Source organism: Eleginops maclovinus, chromosome 22, assembly GCF_036324505.1.
Source record: "Eleginops maclovinus isolate JMC-PN-2008 ecotype Puerto Natales chromosome 22, JC_Emac_rtc_rv5, whole genome shotgun sequence".
In the NCBI taxonomy this organism is placed as follows: Eukaryota; Metazoa; Chordata; class Actinopteri; order Perciformes; family Eleginopidae; genus Eleginops; species Eleginops maclovinus.
The window spans coordinates 15,585,715-15,609,517 of NC_086370.1; the positions used below are offsets into that span (position 1 = coordinate 15,585,715).

Below are 23,803 nucleotides of genomic sequence, written 5' to 3' on the forward strand. Positions count from 1 at the left end.
TGATTAGCATTTCAGGAAGGGACAGTTGCCGTCTGGGTTGTTCAGGATGCACAGTGGACCTGCCAGGGCGGGTGAGCGCTCTCTAACGCTGCACGTGTTTGACAAGGGCCAGATGAATCCAGGAGCTATCGGTGGCGCCCCGTAAATCAAGGAGGCAGCTGACGGCTGGGATAAACGTCTGTTTATCGCCCGGGGCCACCCAAGCATGCTCTCTCCTCCAAACAACCAACCAACCACCCTACCACCAAAGGGAGAACAGGGCTCCTCCTTTCCCATTCTACTTTACAGCCACTTCAATACATGCAAACATACGGTTTGACTCTGCACCCTCAGTCACAACGTGTGTATGTGTCTGTATGTGTGTGTTTGGTATGACTGCTGGTTGAACATCAGGCTTCTACACGCTCTAGAAAGTATTTATTCTCTTATTGGAGACAGCAGATTGTCACTGGACATACTGGTAATACTGTCAAAGTTAAAGTAAAATTCAGCAAGTCTGAAAAAAGATGCATTTTTGGTCTGGATTCAAACCACATTTAGATGCACAATCCAAAATGAATTCTTTAAATATTTAATGATACAAAGTTTTTGAATTAGTAATATTATAAATTATGAGTTGTAGTTTTATATTGTTGAAGTGAAAGTACTCCGCGGCACATTCTGCTTGAAATGACACAGTGTCTGATTGGATTTGACTTGCTTGAGCCAAGCCGTGTCTCTACTTTGTTCTACCACAAATTGTAGCAGAAGTAAGGAATAGAAACGGAGAGACTTTTTATTAATTCATGTTTGTCACAAATGCAAAGTAAATGTCACTGTGATCATTTCAGTCTGGTCGTGTGCCAAGTATATGGGAGATGTTAAAATGTCAGAAAACAAATCATAAAGGAGTCCTGCTTTTTTGACAGGATTTTCTGACTTTCAGAAGTTGCTTATTTAAAGATGAAATTAAATGTGTGTTTGATTCTTTTACAGATTTTTCAAATACTAATCACTCTTTTATTTCTTACAAATGTATTTCAAATAAAGTAAATTGATTCATTTAGTTTAAGGAGATTTTCCTTTAAAACATTAATCCATCTAACAAATATAGCAGAAAATAAACCTAATTCATTTTCACAGTAAAATACAATAATTTAAATACTAACAAATTACTGAGCATTAATTCAGGCTTTCTCACACTTTTTATTCTTCATTGTTTTAACAGTAATGGATGAAGGTAGACCTTCTTTTCCAAAGCGATCTGTTAAAACCACCGGCTGCAACTCCACCTCCATCACCTCAAATGCATTCCTTCCCAACAACTTGCACCCCAACCAGGAGCCCCTGTTCAACCCGGGCAAACCCACCATCCCCCTTGTTAATAACCGTAAAGGAAGTCTGCTCCCCATGGGGCCGGGGCCTAGGGCTGACGTGGCGGCCAGATCCTTGGCTGAGAGTCGTCTGAACCGGGCCCGCAGTCTGCCGGTGAAATACCGCTACCACCCCAGTAATGCCATGCTGCTCAGTCACAGTAGGCACTGTAGGTTGCCCCCTTAGCGGGATGCATCAGTCAGTAACACCGCCTGCTCCGTCCCTTCATATTGTCTTGTTTGCTGCATGACGGTTCACTCTGCTGCTCGTGCTGCTTTACAAAGATTTGCCTGCTAGTGCAGTGGCTGCTACTGTCTACATACGGTGACTTCCAAACTGAGGAATGCTCAATTAGTTGAATTTAGAATGCACACAAAATAATTGCTTATCAGTATTTATTTTCAGAAATGCTGCAGCGGTTTTGAACCTGAGGAAACGGAGCTGTAAAAATAACTTGTGTTTTTATTAATTACTAAAGAAGCTTTTATTACCAAAAAGCTGCAAAGCATTTAATGTTATTCTTGTGGGTTTAAATGAGAAGTGATTTTACTTTCAAGAAATTAAATTTAAACCAGAGGCTGTTTGTCTAACAATATGGAGAGGAATGTATTGCTTCTGATGTTGTATTTTTTGGAGTACATTAGAGAGAGAATTATTTGTTAAGTGGAAATTGCTTGTTCTATTAGCTAATCCAAATGCCCAATTGCATAAAGGAAATGTCAGAGAATGACATTTTATTAGAAGGCAAAGACATATTTCTTATCTTTTATTAGCAGAATTTGGTGACAGCCTTGGACGGGGGCTCAGACAATAATGAATTTCCACATGCTTGGAATAGTCACGGCTTGTAGCGTGCACATTGATTTGCACTAATATCATGCTGTGTTATTGATTTCTAACCAAAAGACTAATATGGGTTTGAAGTGACGGTGCACTTGGCATTTGCGCTGGGAGAGTGCACAGTGGATAAGAGTTTCTCGGTGCTTGTCTAAAAAGCTCTTGAAACTCACAGACAGCAGGGAAGATCAGACTGCTGTTAGTTTGCCTGAAATCTTCACACGCCTGGGCCTGGCCTCAATCTGGCTGCTCTTTTGCGTCCTCTGTCTGTCTGCGACTTGAGCAAAGTATGAAAAATAGAGTGTTTTAGCACAGAAAAGCATATTTGGCAAGGAGGTGAACTTGAATCTGATAAAAATAATCCTTAAAAAACATTGTGGCTATTGATCAGCGTCTTGCAAATGCTTAACACCAAAGCGTCAAACACAAAATGGATAAGTTCATCTAATATAAATACTTCATTTTAACTTGAGGACTAAACCTGGCGGAAGATGATATGTGTTAGCTGCTTAATAATCCACTCATTTGTGCCCTGTCCTTAGTGATGTGTGTTGAGTGCTAATTGTTCTCTTGGCATGGAGGTAGACATGTAGAAGAGCCATTGTGCGCTTTAGATAGAACTGGAATGATGGGGTGCGGTATAGATAGTTTTGTTAAAAAAACAAACAAAAAACTATCATCTCAAGATTCATCTTCATAACCTTTATCTCATTGTCATTGCTTTTGCCCGTGCCCCACTGACAATGACAGTCTGTACCATCACATGGCAAAAACTGGCGTAGGTAAGCATGGTCACTCTGATGCAGACTGCTATAGGTCCAACCATATGCACATTTTAGCAAGTGTACTGAACAAATGCAGTAGTGTATTACTGACAGCCCTGTTAAAGTGCACCGTAGGAGAGCAAAAATATAGGGGGTTTTGGGATGTGAGCCTTCCGTAACATTTTCAGGTCGTAAATTGGTTCTTTCTCCGTGGTTTTCTCCTGCCTTTCTCAGATTTACCATTGTCCGTTACTAATGCTTTCTCTATTTTTTCTCAATTTGACACTGAATTATTAATATACTTTTTCTTCTGTTGATTTTTTTTGTTTGCAATGATTGATTGAGTGTTGGCTATTTTTTTTCATGTCAGGTCCAGCACACATTCCCAACCATCTGTCTCTATTCTGACATTCTGTGCATGTGTTTGCAGTCGAAGACGAGCATCCATCAACTCTCTCGCCCAAAAAAAAGCAGCGAAACGGAGGGATGCGAAACTCACCCAACTGCTCGCCCAAAATGATGAGGTAAGAGACGCTGATTTTATTCTCCTTCCAGCACTTCAAATGGGGAGTGAGAGGAAGTCAGAAACAGGGAAGAAGGGAAGGAGGACGCGAGGAAAGGATGGAGGGATGCGTGTGAGAGATACTTCAGAGGCGAATGGTGAGATGGTGGGAGTTTGGATGGATGGGAGGGGGCAAATTAGGGGTGGCAGAAGAGGGAGGTATGAAACTCTGTGAGAGAAAGAGAGAGGAGAAGTGCCCTGTTAGGCACTGGCTGTTTAGGATGGCATGCTGTCAGCTGTTAATGACAGAGCTGAAATAATATTTCTGTCATGAAAAGCGTCTGTGAGGAGCCGTTTGAAAACTCCTCTGGCTTTAAAGTCCCAGCTGTCATCTCCTCCGGTCTGGTCCACGTGTGCTCCTTAAACAATGATGGCACTAATGACACCAGCAACCAATCAGAGGGACCTGCATGGTTACTTTGCCCTCAGGCTACTCCTCTATTGTGGGAACCCCTGTGAGTACTGTTTCTGGTACTTAAGGCCATATGTGCGATGTATCATCACAATCAAATATGAATTCAAATATTACCTTCCTTTTATCCTGTCCTGTGGAATTACATTGCTGTTAATTGATTTTGAAAGATAAAAGGGGTAGGTTTTTGTGCTCCCCCGGCTGCGAGGCGGGGTTAGCAACACGGCAGTGTGGAAAATACAGGGAGGCCGAGCCGTGCGCATTGCAAAGGCAGGATAAAGGCATGGTGGAGAAGATCTAAGAGGACAGGAACACTCATAGCTACGCTGCCCTACTCTTAATTAGGGAAAGTGTTTGGGTTGTCATGTCTAGGACTTTACCGTTATTTAAAGAGAGAGCTGCGTGGTTTTTGTCACTGTAAGTTGCATTGCATTAGAAAGTCCTGTATCTGAATGGTGTGGGTACAAAATAAATCCAAATCAAGTGGATTTGACATCTCTAAAAGCAACTACAAAAATCTACATATTTACATTTCTTATAATAGATTTAATTTCTGTCTATTAACTCTTCAAATCAGTTTCCACATATTGCTTTTGGTTATTATTTTACTATGGTGTATTTTCCTTATAGTTTAGTAGAGTTCTTTGTATGTTGGTCCTGCTTGCTTCCCTTAGGCAGTTATCCTTGTGCGTTGGCATGCCTATGTGATGGCGTCCAGTATTTTGTCGGCCTCCCCCTCAGTTCTCAAAAAAAACAAGCACTTAATAAGCCTTTACACTTGCCGAATCATTAGCCCAACACAGAGTCATACCCTTCAGTCTAGTTTGCAACAGAGAATCTTTTTTAGTTGCCCTTGCTCAGAGGGAGAATTTCTTTTTTGTAGAACTGCTACAAAAACAACTAGACATTGGCACATTTCCAGCTAACTGCTTGTTTAAAAGGCTGTTTAGTTTGCCTAACTTAAAGCACAAAACCTTTTCTTCTCTTCTTTTTTTTGCTTAGGAGATGGTCCCTGTTTGCCATGTAATATATGCATCTTTGCTTTGATCTCACAGTGATAATAATTCTTGCGAGTTATTTACTCAGTTTTGAAAACGCTTCAAAGCGGTGTCAAAGTTTTCTCTGCTTTAGGGGTGCTTCTGTATTCTGCTGGCTCTTGGGTACTGGGATGACAGGTCCTCTGTTATAGGTGTAGATTTTTTTCCTAGTCTTAGCCCTCAGCAAAACATCAAATTACCCATCAAAGTCCTCAGCCCCCCTTCACAGCTGCCCCCGTCAACATATAACACCATATATATTAAACATTTGCGCTTTACAAGGTGGATTTTATGCACAATGAAAAGTGATTGTTTGAGGTAGCCTTAGGGATACTTTATTCTACAAGCAAGGAGAGGGAAAACACAGTAGAGAGCTTGCGAGAGAGCGAGCATACGTATCAAGTATGGTTTTTACAGGACTTGCAGCCTGAAGGCCTTTGTAAATAAATAATGATCAACAGATTGGCTGTGGGCTTTTGAAAAGCATGCCTTTGTCAGTTTGCATGATGGGGAAAATTTTCAAAGCAAGAGGCTGCCTTCGTAGTCTGGCAGAGAGGGATTGGGGGAGCACGCCCATCCCCAGTTTGTGACTGCAGAGTGATACACTGGAATAACTCAACTCTGTTTGAAATATATAGTGAGGAAGGCAGGAAGGGAGGTAGAAAGAAAGGAAGAGGGTGAGAAACTGAAGGGAGACATGCTGTAAGGGAAATATGTGTCCTATATAAAAGTGCATCGGATAAAATATTGTTTCTCACCCTGGAAATATGTTTACTTTGCACTTTTCACTTTGAATTTATACAATTTTGAAATTTAATGAATGTTTTTTGGGGCATAAACTTCCTGGTGGTGGAATAAATGTATTTTAAAAAAAATGTATTTAAAAATGAACATTTGTGAAGGGTAATTATTACACGTTGTGTCCAAGCTGGCTTATCCTCAAAAAGCCTTAATTTTCAAGTTGCCAATGTCACGTGACACCTTGTTAACAAGCTGCATTGCCACCATGGCATTAACACCATTCTCACAAACCTTTTTGACGGGTCATGCCTAACGACAGGCATCCAATCGCAGAAGAAGTCACAGTATTATCTGCAGCTGATATCCCTTGGGCGTGGCATTGTGGCACACACGTCATGTCTGCTCTCCCCGAGTCTTGTGCTAGGTTCATCCTGAGGCAGGAAAGAAGGCAGAGGGGGAAGGAGGTGTGTGGAGCCTGTGACAGGCTGCCAGTCACACCGCTGACAGCTCTGTGAAAGATAGCTGTCTTGGCAGAGAGAGCTGGAGCGGCAGCCCGCCTGCATGCGCCAGTCAGCCCCTGTGTGGAGGCGAGCAGAGCTGAGCAGATTGAAGTGACGGGGGCTCTGTGGAGTTGATTGGCGCAACACGCGGCTCTGGATGAAAGATTCAGGCTGAGTGTAAAAACACTAAATGCTGTCAGTGTTATTATCACCTGCACTAACTGATAGAGGGGAGAGAGGTGGAGAGAGAAGGTGGCTAATTGACAGGTTTTTTTTTCTACTCTTACTTTTACTGGATTGGTATGCAACCCAAATGCTGGCTGAAGGAATAGGCAACATCAAAGCGTTGTCAGTGAATGACAGTGTTGATAGAGGATTGAGAGAATAAAACTGAGAGAGATGTATGTCAAACTCTTGAGATGTTCTCTCCCACATTACTGAAATGTCTCTCTCTCTGCATTTCCCTGTTTTTGGAGTCTGTTCATTGCTGTTTTAACCAAGGATTTTATTATTTTGGTAGAATTGTAAATAAATTACATTTGCTTTGCTGTGTAAAACAAGCATATATTCTGGAACTATTCTGCAGTTTATCCTGACTCAGTGTTTTGCATAAAATGTTATGGATTGCCTCTAGAGGAACTGTGAGAACCCGTCTTGTAGGATAAATGCAAGAACAAGAGAGGCGGTCTAAGAGGAGTGACAGGAGCCCTTTCATGGTCAGTGTTACACTGGATAAAACTCAGCAGCCCACTGCTGTGGATTAGCCTGTTTGGTCTTGACATGCTGCTGAAACATTAATGGCCATCAGCTGGGAAGGCAAAATGTGATTGGGCAAATTCCTGAAATATTTAAAGTGTGAGCCTGTTGGAGCTTTTACTATTTGCACCGCGCGGAGTCAGGAGTTGGAAGAGAGGGTAAAAGGTGGTAATTGGCCTTGTGTTGTCATGCCATTCAGTCAGTAGCACTCAAGTCTTGCTGTTCTCTGCACCACTGCAAGCACCAGGGTCTTTCAGTTTTCTGATGACTTGACAACAAGGACAAGAAGGAATGAAAGAATGATATGATAGTTATGGGACATGCAGTATGTAGTGCAGTAGAAAGTCCCAAACTCTGACAATGTGATGGACTTTTGATACGTTGTATGAATAGACTGTGTACCTCACAAAACCCTTTTGAACTTTTTCATGTTACAGCTCTCTTCTCCACAAGGCTAAAGTCGATTCACAAAGTGGTCTAACATAAATAAATCGTACTGTTTTCTCAGTCGACACGATCCCCTTCTTATTCCTGGAAATGAACAAATCGAGAGCATGGACATGAACGTGAAGAGGTATGACTCGACAGGGATGTTTCACTGGTGCCCGTCAAAGGAGATCGAAAAAGTCATCCTGGTGAGTGAGGCAAAAAACCTTGTAACTGCATAACCCCTAACATATAATAGAATATGCAGAGAAAGAAAGTTAAAGTAAGTATGCTCAGGAGTCAAAGTTTCCCCTCGATATTGCAGCAAAACAATCGCATACTAATGTGTATTGAAATTTTTCTCACTGCCTCTCTGTTGTTTCAAGGTGAGTTTATTGTTTTTATTTATATATCCACCAAGGTTCTGTGAACAGCATTTCAATACTCCACGCATGGGTTTGCTTGGATGTTTCAACAAGGCAGTTTGTAAGCATTTATGTTGGTGCACAATCTGTTTGGACAAGGTTAACACTGTTCAAATGAAATCACAGTGAGCTATATAGTTTACATCAAGGCATATGTGTTGATTTACTTACAGTAGTTAATAAAGGATGGGGCTAAAGCACGAGTTGGTTTATCAAAATAATGTTAAGAAAAATGTATAAGAAAATGTTTAATCCATGAGATCCCTAGCTTGTACTTTGTGAAAACGTTCAATAGTTGTCCCTTGTTTTTTCCATATGTCTCCAGTGAACAAAGGTACAGTTTTAGTTTCAAATACACTGGGATCATAGTAGCGTTTAGTTTACACTCAAGCTTGCAATCAAATGCACATCAAGCTGCTGCGACAGGCGACAGATCTTGAAAGCAGGGCATTGAATTGTTCTTTGCGTCATACAATAGAGACGCTTTGTTTATTTATACCTCGCTGATTTATGACAGGGTCCTACTCATACGTACTGTTCGTGCCTAAATTCTTACAAACTGCATTTTCAGCTTGATTTAATCAGCTGCCCTTTGAAAACAGACCACATGTGTTTTTGATGTGTAAACTTCCTATATCTTCAATAAACTGCTTATAAACAGAATAGTGGTTAACCAAACTTTGTTTATGTATTAATAGTAAGGCTTGTTGATCAAATGTTTTTTATTGTGGAAATATGATTCAGCTAAATACTTGGTTAACAAACTATTTTATATTGGTTTATAACAGTTTATAACCGACTATTAAACATGGTTAAAACTAGATTGTGTCTCTTCATGCACATTAATCCGTTTTATTTCTGTTTAATTCTGTCTCTGTGTGTCTTCCTCTCTTCTATGTGTGCACTCCTCCTCAAACCTCCTCTCTCTCTCTGCTCTTCTCTCCCTATCCATCCCCTGGTCCCTGCAGACCCGGAGTGAAGCCTCCATGACAGTACTGAGCGGCCATGTGGTGGTCTGTATATTTGGGGATGTCACGTCCGCTTTGGTGGGGCTGCGAAACTTGGTGATGCCTTTAAGAGCCAGTAACTTCCATTACCACGAGCTAAAGCCAATAGTCTTTGTGGGCTCGCTGGATTACCTGCGAAGAGAGTGGGAGACTTTACACAACTTCCCCAAAGTCTCCATCTTACCTGTAAGTGTACCAGTTCAGTACCATATCTGTTCAACTAACAACACATTCACATTTTGAGTTGCATGCACATTGAAATCCTGAGAGGGATTGTCAGTTTGATTTGATCACACGTTACTCAATTGAATGATCACTCAATGAGAGCGTAGTTGACCCCCCTCCTCTAGAGCAGTGACACATCCTCCACATCCAAAATGGAGTTTATGTGTGTTGCAATGCCCATCACAGATGGCGTGGCTTGCGCCTGAGAGCTTGTTAGGACTGGCTTGACTGATGATCAGAAGAGAATCCCAAACACAGCCCTCAGCGCATGCTAGCCTTTAGATTAATCCGTGTCTCTGATTCTCCAATGCCCAGTTAGATCAGTGGAATGTCATCGCCTCAAAACAAGAATACTTGTTAACTAATTTCCCAAAGCTCTACTCCACTCACTCCTTAAATTTGTTTTTCTCTCCCCTCTGTCTGGCTCTCTCTCTCTCTCTTTGTTGCTCTTTCTCTCTGTTCTCCTCACCCTGAAGGGTACGCCATTAAGTCGGGCAGATTTAAGGGCTGTCAACATCAACCTCTGCGACATGTGCGTAATACTGTCAGCCAATCAGAACAATATCGAAGATGCCTCACTGCAGGATAAGGAATGCATCTTGGCGTCACTCAACATCAAATCTATGCAGTTTGATGACAGCATTGGGGTCTTACAGGCTAATTCCCAAGGTAAGGAGCGTCCTATTACACTCTATCTGCACTGCAGCCCAAAGGGGACAGGTTGTGGCAGGGGGGAAGGCAGTTGTCATAGATGGGGGGGAAAAAAATTATGAGGGGATGAGAAGGCCACACAGGGGGAATAGATGTAGTTTGTCAAGAACAGTCTGCTAAGTGCTGCTCATTGAAATACTGTTCAAGTTTGTGGTAAGTGGCAGCTATAAACTGACTTTACTGTACTCCTGAAGAAGTGCACACACTAAACATTTTGATTGCCTCATCGAACCTTTGAAGAGTGTTTACTACACATCGTTTTGGGATGATTTCGGTCTTGTTCCTGGTAATACCATGCTGCTAAAACTCCTTGATAATACTTTTTTTTAATGATGTAATCAACATGACTGTGTCATTTGATGTTGTTCCCCCTGATCTGGTGTCTCACAGATTGTCTGGAACAGATTGTTGATGTTTGCAGACAAACACACGAACCTGGCATCCCATCAGGCCTCATCATCATTAAGCAGCTAGTACAAATCACCAGGCAGGCCAATTCAGCTGCTCCTCATTAGTCACAACAAAACAGCGTTACAAGCGTGCACACATATCCGTGTTTCAATGCTTGTTCACGTGTTTCGGCGCACAAATCACACACACACATTGATGCCAACAAAATCGTTACCTACAAACAGGTAATCCTCAGTTTATGATTAGCCCGAAAGGCATGACATCCCTTGAGCTCGACGCTATTTAGTGCCACGGCAGAGAGTGTTGTAAATACAAATCAAAGTTGAAGGTCCAAGAGGCCATTATTTTTTAGTGCTGAGCACTTCCACATGTTTTAGGAGAATGCCAATGCTGTTATTTCTCCAGCCTTGAGTGAGTGATGTGCTGTCGATAGCAGTGCCACCGAGGAACAATAAGCAGGGGTAAATCTTAGAGCATGTCGCTCTGGGGAGCAGTATTCACAGAGAGCCACCCTCAATATGGAAGCACACTAGCCTATATCCTCTCCCAGGGTCGATGGATGGAGCCTATTGTCATCAATAATTGGGTCTTACATCAACCACCCATTTCAGTGATAAATACTTCACTTTAGAAAATGCATACACACACAACACAGTGAAATGCAATCATGCATACACAAGGACGCACAAATACAGACACTAGTATTGTATCATAGGTATTGCTTTGGGGATTCCTTCCTTCTAGCGAAACTCCCATTCAGACACTGTCTGTGGAATTTAAAACAAGAAGCTGCAAATGAATAAGTAAACATGCACTTTCCTGGGGGAGAGCTTCTCACGGCTGCTGTAGCATGTAGTCAACCGCAAAGCATAGCTGTGCCCGGGGGGCTACAGGGGTAAGGGGGTATGTAACCCAGATCTCTCTTGTCTATTGTGTATTTTAGCTGAACAGACAAGGTTACAGCCTCACAGTAGCAACATCCAGCCAGTAGAGGAGGCATAGTGTGTGATCCAGCTCCTGTTCAAACTCTGGCTTTTACATTTTAATTTCTCAATAGCAAAAATATATTTGATGAAGTACAGGGTGACAAAAGCAAATTACTGTAGAAAATAAATATATTTATAATTTATCAATTGTAACTATTTTTCCCTTAAGGTTTAATTGTAAAGAGAGAGACATACATTTTTGAGTTAATTCTCATTTAGGACAAGTATGATTAGGCAGATTGTAGCTCCTCTGGCTACCTCTGAGGAAGACATACAGCTCTCTGTATACAGCTCACCAGTTCACATCACAGCTTTTGAGCTGTTTGTAATCTAACAGGTTTTGAAAGCAGCTCAGCAGCAGGCCTCGTGTATTGCTGTTCTCACCAACAGTCACTTTGCACACTGCGCAAAACAGAAGCTGTTCTCCTACAGCTCCGTGCTGTCTGCATGTTCACTATGATACAATAAGAGCAGTGTTTAAGAGGCCGTGTCCAAAAAACTTGCTGTCACTCTCCAGTGGAGTAAACATCATCCTTTATGGACATCGACAAAATAATTTTTTCGCACTGTCTGAGCTTGTGCTCCCTGGTTGACTCAAAGTGTCAAACCCTGCGTTTTCCAAGTTCAATAATTGGTATAACAAGAGCTATGATTATCTATGCTTCAGTACAGTGTGTGCTTCCTGCTGTGTACTAAACTATTTGGTGTCGTTTCTGTTGCAAAGGCCCGGAAGATCTCTTTTGTAATGTAAGCAGCTCATTGAGTTTCTTGACAGGAAATGCACACACACATTCACATGCGTAGCGCATTTGCAATCCTTTTAAAACTTTGTGACCTGAATATATTCCCTGCATTATCTTTCCTTGGTGGTGGCACTATAAACTGGCATTTTGCTGTAGTCAGCACTAAATGATGGATGTCAAAACACAGTTGATGCATTATGCATATAGCATTACAGATTTAAGGTGTTTACTTGTCACTTTGAGGAAATGCAAAAATGTGAAGTCATGTGAATTCAAAACTCCTGTCACTTGCACTTGTATTTCATGGTCCCTGCCACACCATTTCCGATAAAAGGTTTTCAGGATCCACTTCACCAATTTTATTGTAACAAAATGAACAACATATAAAATTTATGTTTCCCCGTTGATGGAAGGATGTGAATGCTAAATATGTCTGAGCTGACCCCTAAAAGCACAGTATCTGTATTGCAATTTTTAGGCAGGTGCCTTGTTTACTTAGCCTTCCCATGCTTCCTCTTTTCTGTCAATCCTCACAATTGAATGACACAGAAAACACACATCAACAACCTGAGTTGTTATGCTGAGTGAGCTGAAATGCACTATGGATAATGGTACTGATACAGAGTTCCAGGTCACATCCTTTTGCTTATGATACATCTGCAGTAAAACACTCATCAGACTGGTTTTTGCTTAGATTGTTCTTTTTTAACCTTAAAAGAATGCATTAGACCGTACTGCCTCCTCTCCTGACCAGAATGTCTTTTTTTTCCCAAGTGTTTCATCTATTATTCTGCCATAAAAGTGCATAATTTCACTTCAAATTTTGCAGAAATTGGATCACAAAACAACAAAAGAGCTATATTAACCCTTGTGTTGGCTTTCTATCAACTGTGCAACTTTTGTCCTCTCGGTTTCACTATTTGATAGAAAAAATAATAACCAACAATTTTAGTTTTACTCTTATTTTTGAAATGATGGTCAACATACCACATTAACACAAAATTAGTTAAAGTTTCTGGCACTAACATAAAATAAACCTTTTTCCTGATATAAGGACATTTGGGAATGGGTCGAATTTGACCCAAGAACGATAGGAAGGTTGGGTAAAAGCAAGCTCATGAGACTTGCTTGATTTTTCCCCAGTTTTGAAAATGATCCCTTTTGATTAGCTGACATCTTAGGAATTCAGTTTCTTACTGTAATCCAAAAAAGTAAATGAGGCAGTAACTAAATCCAATTATAATAGAGAGAAACAACAGCTTAACTCATGCTAAAGCAACTAGCTTTGCACATCTTGGTAACTGCCATCCCAGAGTTTGACTGCATTGGGTTTAATAAATAGTAAATTAATTTCTCATTTTGATTTTGACATGAATATTAGAAGTACGACGATAAATATGAATTCAATTTTATGAATTCACGTTGATAGATTTTATATCTTAATCGAACATAATCGTAATTACCTATTTGGTAGCTAGGTTGTATTTCCTTTCCACATTCTCTGAAGGCATAGTGAAATATTATATTAGAAGGTATCATGTGGGTTTCAGTGGCAAGGTATTAATTCCATATTAATGTATAAGTTTAAAGGTTAAAGAAGCTACCCCTTATATATTTGCTAAATCCAATGAATCTATCTGTATTTTTCAGGTTTCACGCCTCCTGGAATGGACAGGTCATCTCCAGACAGCAGTCCAGTACATGGCTTTGTGCGTCAGGCTTCCGTCACCACCGGATCCAACATCCCCATCATCACAGAACTAGGTAAAGCCATTTATTGACAAACGTCTCAAATGCAAACATTGCATGCCATACCCAATAACCTTGGATCAACTCACAGTTCACTGGCAGACACATAGAGCTGATTATACAAGACTCTTCACGCTGCTTCCAAAAGTTCCAACTCATTCAAGGTCAAATGGGCTTGAGGAATGTTTGGTGTGGAATTTTTGTTCACTTTCATGGTGCTGGTAGCTTTGCCCAAATCAAGTTCATATTCATAATTGAATTATTTGATCTGGCTAACTTTTGTCAAGTGGTGATAATGTTATCTGCGAGGCCTGTGTGATATCTTTCCTCGGAGGACGCTGTGGACAGCTGTAACTTGAGTATGTCACGGGGACATTTTAAGGATTATAGTTACATATCCTGCAATGTGTCCACTAATGCACAAGAGTGGAAAAAGGGAAAGAGGATGAAAAGGTGGAGTGTAAAAAAAACTGCCTTGGTTGCAAAATGGGTCTATTTATTAATAACAATGGCAGTGGCTTGTATTCCCACTGCTGGTGGGGACTCATGAAACTTTCAGATCTCTGAGGGGCCTTCTAAAGCACAAGAGACTGGCTACTCTGTCTCCCCTGACCCAATTAGGGAGCAATGGAGCATGAGGCCAGCTAAGAAAAGGCCAGAAAGAGAAAGGAGCTACCTAATGTTACTTAACCGGGCTAGCCATTACCTGCAGAGAGGGGCTGCCATTAGACTGCTGACCGCATACGTACTTATCAAAAGTAGATGCTATCCATGTAGAAGACATTGGTTGCCATCCTGGACTTGAAAGCTTCAGTATTATGTGCAAAGAAGAGAGCAGCTGCACGTCTTACTGGGACGGTACTGTAATTACATTGTCATATGTTCAGCTTACAGTGCCAGTAGCAGATTAAAGTGTAGTTGGAACATAAAAACCTGAGTTGCATGATCAATTTTGTGTGCGTGGCATATAGTAGGTGTGTTTATGGATAAGACCCTCTTTATCCTTTTCAATGTCTTACCGTGAAATAATTTATTGTTGTTGTAGTGGTATAGCGGCCTGACAGCTCTGGCTTTGTATCCACTGCACTCTAATCCAGGGTGCTTTACTTTTAGATACTGGACAACCATGAATGTCTCGGAGTAAATCCCGGGGTTGACACGAGTAGTCTGAGACAGCAAAAAGGCCTTTATTACAGTCTTTGAAACTGTTTCAATAACGACACCATTTCTTCCCTTCTCTGCGCTGTCTCATCACCATTAGCTAAACCTGGCAAACTACTGCCATTGGTTTCACTCAGTCAGGAAAAAAAAAGTGGAACCAACATACAAATGATAACAGAGCTGGGTAAGCCGGGCCTTTGTCCTCTGTTGCCGTTCGTTCTCTCGCTCCGCCGCTCTGCTCCTCATCAGCTTGTCTTGATTTATCTAGCTGCAGTCAAGGCCCTCGCTGCTCCCATGGCTTCACTTTGAACACATTTTTATTCTCCATTCTGGTTGAAATTGACTGTCTTGTTTAGGCCCCCTTTTTAATTTTTTTTTCTTCCTCCAGTTGCGCTTGCAGCGCATAGCTGGGCTTTTGATCATGCTCAGTCTGTCCTTGTGGCTGTTTTCATAGCAACAACCCCCTGCCCCTCACCCCCCTTCTTCCAACACACACACACACACACACACACACACACACACACACACACACACACACTCCGTTGGCCCAGGCCCGTTTGCGTCAACCCCTTGTCTCTTTGACATTTCTGTTCCATAGCACACAGGAAGCCTGAGCAGAAATCAGATTTCAAAAACAACAAACTCAAGATCAAACCATCTTTTAGGCTGTTTATTATTTTTTTAAATGTATCTTTCAGTTTCTTTTTCCCTCCCAGACCATATCTCTGAAGCTCAGATAACAGAGGAGTCAAAAAAAAACTTGTGTGATGCTTTTTTTACAAGTTCATACACCCTTCACTGCCCACTGCTGACAAACGGCTCACACTAGGGAACACTTGGTGGTTTTTAGTCTACCAATTATGCCACATCTATGCCATACATGTGAGACACAAAATATCTTTTTCATTTTGGTTTTGGTTTGTTTTCATTTTAAATGTTCCTTTAGTCCATTTAGCAGAACTTGGCTATTATCAGTCATGAGATAAAAAAAAGTGTGTTTTATTACCAGACTTTAATTTGACTTTCAGGGCAAAGGTAAATATTTGAGATGATTTTTTTCTGAAGATGATGATGTGACAAAACACATTTATCAAGGAAAACTCTGAAAAGCATAGCATGAATTTATACGTGCATGATATTCTCAAGTGGCATATTAGCCATTGTTGAAGTCTCACTTTTTACCATATTTACTGGATAATAGTTATAGTTAACTAACTAGTAATAGTATAGTATAGTTACGTTTTTCTGAGAAACGATCGTTCTAATATATTTGCTGGCTACGCAATCCACCAACGGGACACTGTGTCTTGACTGATAATTGTTTGTTTACAATATATCAAGATACAGTGGCTAGTAATGTACTCATGTAGGATAAATGTATCAATTTTTCAGAATAATGGACTTCGACAATGGTTATCACTGTGTATGCAACAAAATACTTTTCTGTTTTAATTTTGGTTTGTCTTAATTTATAAAATGCACCCTGCATGTGATATACAATAGATTTAATATTCAATATTTGGAAGTATTCCACAAAATCAAAACCACATTTAACCAATAAAATATATCGGGAAAAAAAAGTACAAACTAAATATTACATGTTTAGATAATTTGTAAACCGACTATTTGACAAAAAAATAAGAAATTAGAAATAACATATAGTTTAATTTTAAATGAGTTCATGTGTCAAAGAACTATCAATTGTTTAAAGAAATATTAACAAAATATATGTGCAGAAGTGTATTAGTAAAATATAATGTGCATCTGTTGTTACATTATATTGCAGGCCTGAATCAATACCCATACCTGAGACGGTTTTGTTACATTACTACAATATGTCCAAATATTTTCAAATGTAACCCTCAATAAACCCTCAGGTGTGTTGTTGTCTGGGTGTGTGTTTTGCTAATGCCTCTTCACAGCGCTCGTCTCTAAGTCTCTCCCTTCCGTCTCTCAGTGAACGACTCAAACGTTCAGTTCCTGGACCAAGACGATGATGACGACCCAGACACAGAGCTGTACCTCACTCAGCCCTTTGCCTGCGGCACTGCCTTCGCTGTCAGTGTACTCGACTCCCTGATGAGCGCGGTGAGTTCTCAAACACCTGTGTGGACTGCTTTTCAAGATTTGTTTGGGGGGGAAATGACAAATTGTGAGTTTGGATGCTCTAACTGAGTCGCACTCGGAATTCGGAGAGAAAGTAAAGAGAAGTTTCATACAAAGTACATAGCTGTGTCTACCGGGTAACAATTGCATTTTGTGGCTCTGGTAGACAAAAGATGAGCAAAACTGAGTCGGACCCCAGATTTTTTAAATACTTATTAATTTTAGACATATCAGTAGTTACCATTAAAGAAAATGTCATTTCAGTCTGTGAGATTGAATGCTTACCTAGTAGAGAAAAGGAGTATAGTGGATGCACGATTTTGGCATTTTAAGTAGGCAGAAGTTTGTAAATGAAATTGTGTACTACAATTATCGCCCATGTCTGCCAACTCCATTGACATTAACGTTATGAATTCAAATTTCAGGAGCCTTATTAGATCCTTCAACAAAGTAAGTGTTGAAGGTTAGTGTAATGGTGATGGCACAAGCTTAGAAGTAATAAGCCAAAGAAACACTCTCATCTTTTGAAAATGTGATTTTTGCACTGGAGATATGATAAAGAAGGAGGTTGGGAGATAAAAGAAATGTAGCTCTTCCCCTAATTTTTCCAGTCCCCTCTCTCATGCCCGAACTGTGGTTTTCCCCTCGGTGCTGTGATGGCTTAATTCCAGCAGCTTTCTCTGTGAGTGAGGGGTTAGAGGGGCGTTCAGAGCGGAGCTGAGCGGGGAGTAGAGCAGGCGTCAGCTGTAGTCTGGCACTGGTCAGAGGTGAAGCAAGCTAATGGACAGTGCTCATCCATCATGAGGCTCTGCAGGCCTGTCAGGGGCCCGGGGAGAGGAGCTGCCACTCTGGCCTCGCTGCCGAGTGACATCGGCTGTCTTCACACGCCGAAAAGCAGTTCCTGATCGGCTTGAAGGACAAGAGAACCTGACACCCGCAGAGCGCAGTCAAATCGCTGTTTCAGAAGCAGACACCATACAGCGTGTAGATCAGTGATGCTAGAGGAACGAGTAGTGCCGTTTTGTAGTAACGGTTTTATTCAATGGGATAATTTTACAATACTGTGATTATCAAAATACCATGTCTCTCTTAAATTTGATAGATTTATGTATATTCACCCTTAATCTTATACATACATTTTACAATGAAACACTTAAGAGGTGTTATTTAAAGTAAGTAATAGCTCACTAAGCTCTAGTGATATTGCCATGCCATGAGATGTAGAGCCAATAAAAATGTCTCAAGATTGCTGCCTCATCCAACCTGCCAGGGGAATAACATTTATAAAATTCAACAGCGAAATGTCTTTCTTTGATTTAATCAATCTGGTGTTAAAAAGATTGCTTCTGTAGAAATTGGCTTTAATTAGAACAGTTCACAGGGGGTCTTAATATTTTCCAAAGCAACAGTAATGCTGATTTTTTAAACTAAATTAATTAATGTTAAAACACCACTTAAATGTAATTTAGCCTGTGGTATTTAGGGGATGGAAAGGGTTCTCAAAGACAGATTTCGAAAAACCCGAGCAGATAAAACCAGAGCTATTTGCGTAGTCTCATACCACTCGCAGTATATGGAAATAGTTTTTAGTAATTTTTGGGAACTGAGACATTAGAAGCTAATGACAGAGCCCTCTATAGTCTTTCAGTCTTTCTCCTCCCCTCCCAGTTATCACTTTGTGAAGAGATAGGCTGAGGGTCGACATAGGGGCTTCGCTTTTCTCCCTCATCTGCCACCTGCCTACTTGTGACTCTTGTGGCATCTGCTTACTGATATCCCTCTCTTCTCTCCAGACATACTTCAATGATAACATCCTCACACTGATTCGGACGCTGGTCACAGGGGGGGCCACACCAGAGCTGGAGGCCCTGTTGGCTGAGGAGAATGCTCTCAGAGGAGGCTATAGCACACCGCAGACACTGGCCAACAGAGACAGGTGTCGCGTCGCACAGCTAGCCCTCTACGACGGGCCTTTTGCAGACTTGGGGGTAAGTGGATGTTTAAGCGAAGATGACACGTTTTGGCAGTACCCAGCAGCACACATCTGGCCGCCTCCGTTCCTCACATCCCTTAATCCGATGTGAAGAACAGTGATCACGCAAAGCAGGCCTTAGTGGGTGGAGAAGGAAGAGGGCTTTAGAGAGAACAATAAGCACCCCTAAAGAAATTCCAAGTTTGATTGGTTCCAACCTCGTTTTTGTTATTTGTATTCACAACTTCGAATACTGCATTTATTTGTTTCTTGGATGAATTATGGCATAATTTGTATTGCATTTGCAAATAACCTTGTTATTATTGTTACAGTCTACATTGCCAAGTAAAATTCCCTCAGCAATGCAGAACACTGAATTTTCACCACAACTTTACAGAGAATCACATGTACTGCCACCATTGCAGATCCTCACACAGACCTCACTGATGGTGTCTTTGTTCTGTTGTTCATCAGGATGGCGGCTGCTACGGGGACTTATTCTGTAAAGCGCTGAAGACGTACAACATGCTGTGCTTTGGAATCTACAGATTAAGAGACGCTCACCTCAATGCGCCAAGCCCGTGCACAAAGCGGTACAACCACTGCCTTTAATCCGTGTCAAAATGAATATTTTTTAACTGATGAAATTGTTTGTAAATTGTGTGTCTTGGTTATTTAATTACAGCATTAACACAAACATGATCTGTCGCCATGGCAACGGCATATGATGACATCCCATAATACTCCTAGATGTGTTCAGGGCTGCATCAATATCAAACATGTTACGTTTTAGGTCATTTGGAGCATGTTAACTGGATTTAAGAGAAAAACGTGTTGCCATGGCAACGGCATACGATGACATCCCATAATTAACATAGAGCTGGTTAGCGTGTGGCCAGTAACCATTATCTGCAGTCTGGTGCGATTTGGTTGATTTTCCATTGACTTATGATGACAACATGTTTTATGGCGAGCATTGACTTTCCATGGCAACAGCATATGGTAACATCCCATAATTAACATAGAGCTGTTCAGGGCCGGAACAGTCACCATTATCTACAGTCTCGTGCCATTAACACGATGTTCCATTGATTTATAATGACAACGTGTTTTATGGCGAACATTGCGTTTCCATGACAACGGCATATGATGACATCCCATAATTAACATAGAGCTGTTCAAGGGTGGACCTTTAACCATATCTGAGGTCTGGTGGCGTTCGTACGATTTTCCATTGACTTACAATGACAACGTGTTTTATGGCGAGCATTGCAGTTTCCATGGCAACGGCTGACCGTGAGATCGCAGATTGTGCTTAGAGCTGTTGAGGCATGGACCAGTGACACAAAGGCCAAGATTGGAGGTCGATCGGATCGTGCCCATTGGAGTTACAGCGACATCGTGTTTTATGGCGAGGGATGCGTTGCCATGGCAACGCCACATTTTGTAACGTACATTTTGACATAGAGCTGTTGAGGGCAGCAGTGTTAACCACAGTGGGGCTTTTGGTGACTTTCTGAGCATGTCAGTTGGAGTTATGACATCATCGTGTTCCATGGCGAGGGGTTGCCGAAAATCGCAACTTTGGCACTAAATAACGGCTACGCCGTGTGAAAAAAAGTTAGGTTTCGTGATATCGTTTTGTCGCCCATGTCTCAAGAAGCTACCCTACGATTTTCAAGCCAATTGGACAAGGCCCCTCGGAGGAGTTCGTTCAAATACGAGGGCCCAAAAACGTGATAAATCGCATTTTTCCGACGCCAAATTCAAAATGGCCGAATTCCTGTACGTTTTTTCTGGCCCAAGAGGCTTTTTTGTTCGTCTCCGGACCCTGGATATGCTTAGCGATTTTCGATCGTTTCCGATAAAGTTAAAGTTGTGGGAGTTTACATTAAAAACGGAAGTGGGCGTGGCCTACGCAATTTATTTATCGGAAAGTTCCGAAACCAATTTCAGACGTCTATTTTCACCAGCGCTGACGCGCTGGCAAATTTTCATGAGTTTTCACATATGTTGCGGGGGTCAAATTAACGTTCAAAGTGGAAAAGTAAAAATCTGAATAATAATAATAATCGGACCAATTTCAATAATGTTCGTGACTGGGCAGCTGTGGGCTACCCTGTTGTTAAGATTTGGGACCCCTTCACTGGGCTTTTGCCCCTTGTTTTCCCTGTTTTGTGTGTGGCCTTTGGTGGGACGTCGTTCGCTTCGCTAACAACCAATTTCAATAGGGTCTTCGACGGCCTCTGGTCTCAGACCCTAATTATAGGCAAAGATTTTTGTTTAAAATAGAATAAAATACAAACTTAAAATAAACACTAAAGACTAATGACTTTGAATCTAACATGTATTGAATGATAATCCTGTACTGTAATATGAAAATGTTAGTACCTATCAGTATGGTCCATAACTAATAAACAAAACCAATAACGTACTGTTTAACACACATAGATATCTTTATCTAAACCCATTATTCAAACAACATACATGGCATTGCCTCATGATTATTATGTACATGATTTTTTGTAATGCATACATCTATGGTATGTAATTTAAATATTGTTTCTCAATGACAAACCTATTGAATATAATACACATTGCAGTACATTTTCTTTTATGTATACAAATCCTTGCAACATCATTTCTTACATGCATATACAGTACAGTACATGTTCATATTTATAAATTCAATTCTAAAAAGTCTCTGAATGTCCTTAATACTGTGCAATACTGAGCTCCTTAGTTTGAATCCATTTGTTCTCAAACATCTATTCCTTTTCCTTCTTGGGATGTTTTAGGGATTAGGCATACTCAATATACTGTTTACCTTTCTGTCTTTGATGTATCTCTTTGCAGCATCCCCATAAGTATTGTACGAATGTAATCTTGGCTTTCATTTGTTTTCTTGGCAGATATGTGATCACGAACCCACCGTATGAGTTTGAGCTCGTGCCCTCAGACCTGATCTTCTGCCTTATGCAGTTCGACCACAACGCAGGCCAGTCCCGGACAAGCTTGTCCCACTCCTCCCACTCTTCCCATTCCTCCAGCAAAAAGAGCTCCTCCGTCCACTCCATCCCGCCCTCCAACCGGCAGAACCGCAGCAGTAAGACCAGGGAGCCCCGCGACAAACAGAAGTACGTACGCTTAAGTGGCCTGAAGAGTGTTAGCCTGCATGTTAAGTGTTTTATACCTGACCTATATTTAATAGGTGTGTGTGTGTTTGTGTGCAGACTGTGGTGACACATTCTGATACATACTATGCAGTGTGTGTTTGTGGTTTGTTTGTGAAATGTTTGCTCTGCGTCGATGCTCGGTGTTTGTACGTTTCCTTCATAATCATCTGCATGTGGTATTCACTCTCGCATCACAGCAATCATAACATGACATAAACAAAATGGTAAACCCGCTTTGTGGAAAGTTCATTTATCATAGTCAAAGACTGTAGAGGGTCTTTTCTTACTAATTAAGTCTGTGGCATTGTAAACAGTGAAACCACTTGTTTAGATGGAACAGCCTTTGTGGTTGGAAACAAGCTTTCAGTAAAGGCCTCAACCACAGCCAAAAATATTGACATGACACACACATTAAGTTTGTTGTTCAGTCTACCTGTTGTATCCGTCTTTAATATTAAGTGTTTGTTTCTCAGTCTTTATATTGTGTAGTGATTTATAAATTGTTGTTTGTTGAATATGTGTGCCTATTTAACAAACGTGATCAGTACGCCTTGATCATGAATGTAATGTTTTGTGATTTACACACTGCAGTTACTATAAAGCACATTTGGCTTACATTCCGTATAAGCTGTTACTCATGAAACCATTCCTCATTAGCAGTGTTGATATTTTGTTGGTGCTTTTGTACTGCTTTATTGCATGTCCATGTTGGTAGCCTTCTTTCCTGTTCTGTTTATTATAAAATAATAGGATAGTTTCAAATTTGAAATATTATTACCTACATGTTATACGCTTCTTATTCTCCCCCCAAAACATATATACTTTGAATTTGTTTTCAACTGGGAGAATGAAGTAACTGAATTTTGGAATTGTGACGTTTTTTAAAAGCATGCAGTTGATTTGTTATGAACATACTCAGGAATTTTTCAACAGTAGATAATTGTTCCTCAATACATCTTACAATTGAGATGTATGATGTAGCCTAAATAATACAGTAGCAATAATATGTAAGCCTTAGTTAGACTGGTAGTCATTTGTCAGTTGTGTATTGACTGTAAATACTACTTACTTACAGTAGATTACTTACCTTTTTTTCTGAAGTGCAACAAGGATGAATAGAATGGGCCAAGGTATGCAAGTTAACGATTTTGCATGACTTAGCAACCTTTACCTGGGGTCCTAGTCATAACTACGTCCTCTGTGGATGTTGTTATGATGAGGGGAGTTTGTTTTATTTATTATGTTCTTCAGATGTTAAGTAAACCATGCCTCAGTTTAAGTTTTGCTTTCATCCGGAAAGCAAAATGTCTGCTGCTGCTCTTGCCTTCTCCCTGCCATGATCAGGCCCATCTCCACATTGCATGAGGTTGAGACCGAACCCCCCCTTTTCTTTATGCCTTTACCTCAGTCATTCACTTGATGATATGAGTTTTTTTTTCTCCTCCAGACAAATCCTTTTATTCACATTTTCTTTTCATCATTTATCATGCCTCTTTATGATTTCAACTTGAGATGGTTTGCATTGTGTGAGAGGTCTGTGTGTTTGCACATCTTCCCTCCTATTGAATGCTAGTAGATCACTGTAGCAGACTTTGAAATGTCATATTTGTTCTCTCTTTGAGTACAGTTGGTTATAATTTTACCAGCATAACAACAAATGCACAACTTGTTGCCTGACTGAACATACTCAGATCATAGCTTACATTTAGGTCAGACTGATTCAAATCCCCCTGATGCAGCCAA

The 23,803-nt window shown here is 40.8% G+C and overlaps 1 protein-coding gene across 4 annotated transcripts in view; it reads left to right on the forward strand.

The window, feature by feature from the left end:
- The window catches only part of kcnma1a (potassium large conductance calcium-activated channel, subfamily M, alpha member 1a), a 128,921-nt gene that overhangs the window by 98,831 nt on the left and 6,287 nt on the right, over window positions 1–23,803 (forward strand). For 3 of the 4 annotated variants that reach the window (XM_063874868.1, XM_063874870.1, XM_063874872.1), the window contains 10 exons: window positions 3,385–3,478; window positions 7,471–7,597; window positions 8,782–9,006; window positions 9,522–9,714; window positions 13,547–13,660; window positions 16,764–16,894; window positions 18,706–18,900; window positions 19,359–19,477; window positions 21,797–22,021; window positions 23,162–23,190. In XM_063874868.1, coding sequence (XP_063730938.1) covers window positions 3,385–3,478; window positions 7,471–7,597; window positions 8,782–9,006; window positions 9,522–9,714; window positions 13,547–13,660; window positions 16,764–16,894; window positions 18,706–18,900; window positions 19,359–19,477; window positions 21,797–22,021; window positions 23,162–23,190 — 1,452 coding nt within the window. The remainder of the gene's footprint in view (window positions 1–3,384; window positions 3,479–7,470; window positions 7,598–8,781; window positions 9,007–9,521; window positions 9,715–13,546; window positions 13,661–16,763; window positions 16,895–18,705; window positions 18,901–19,358; window positions 19,478–21,796; window positions 22,022–23,161; window positions 23,191–23,803) is intronic. The other variant, XM_063874871.1, reaches the window with a different exon arrangement.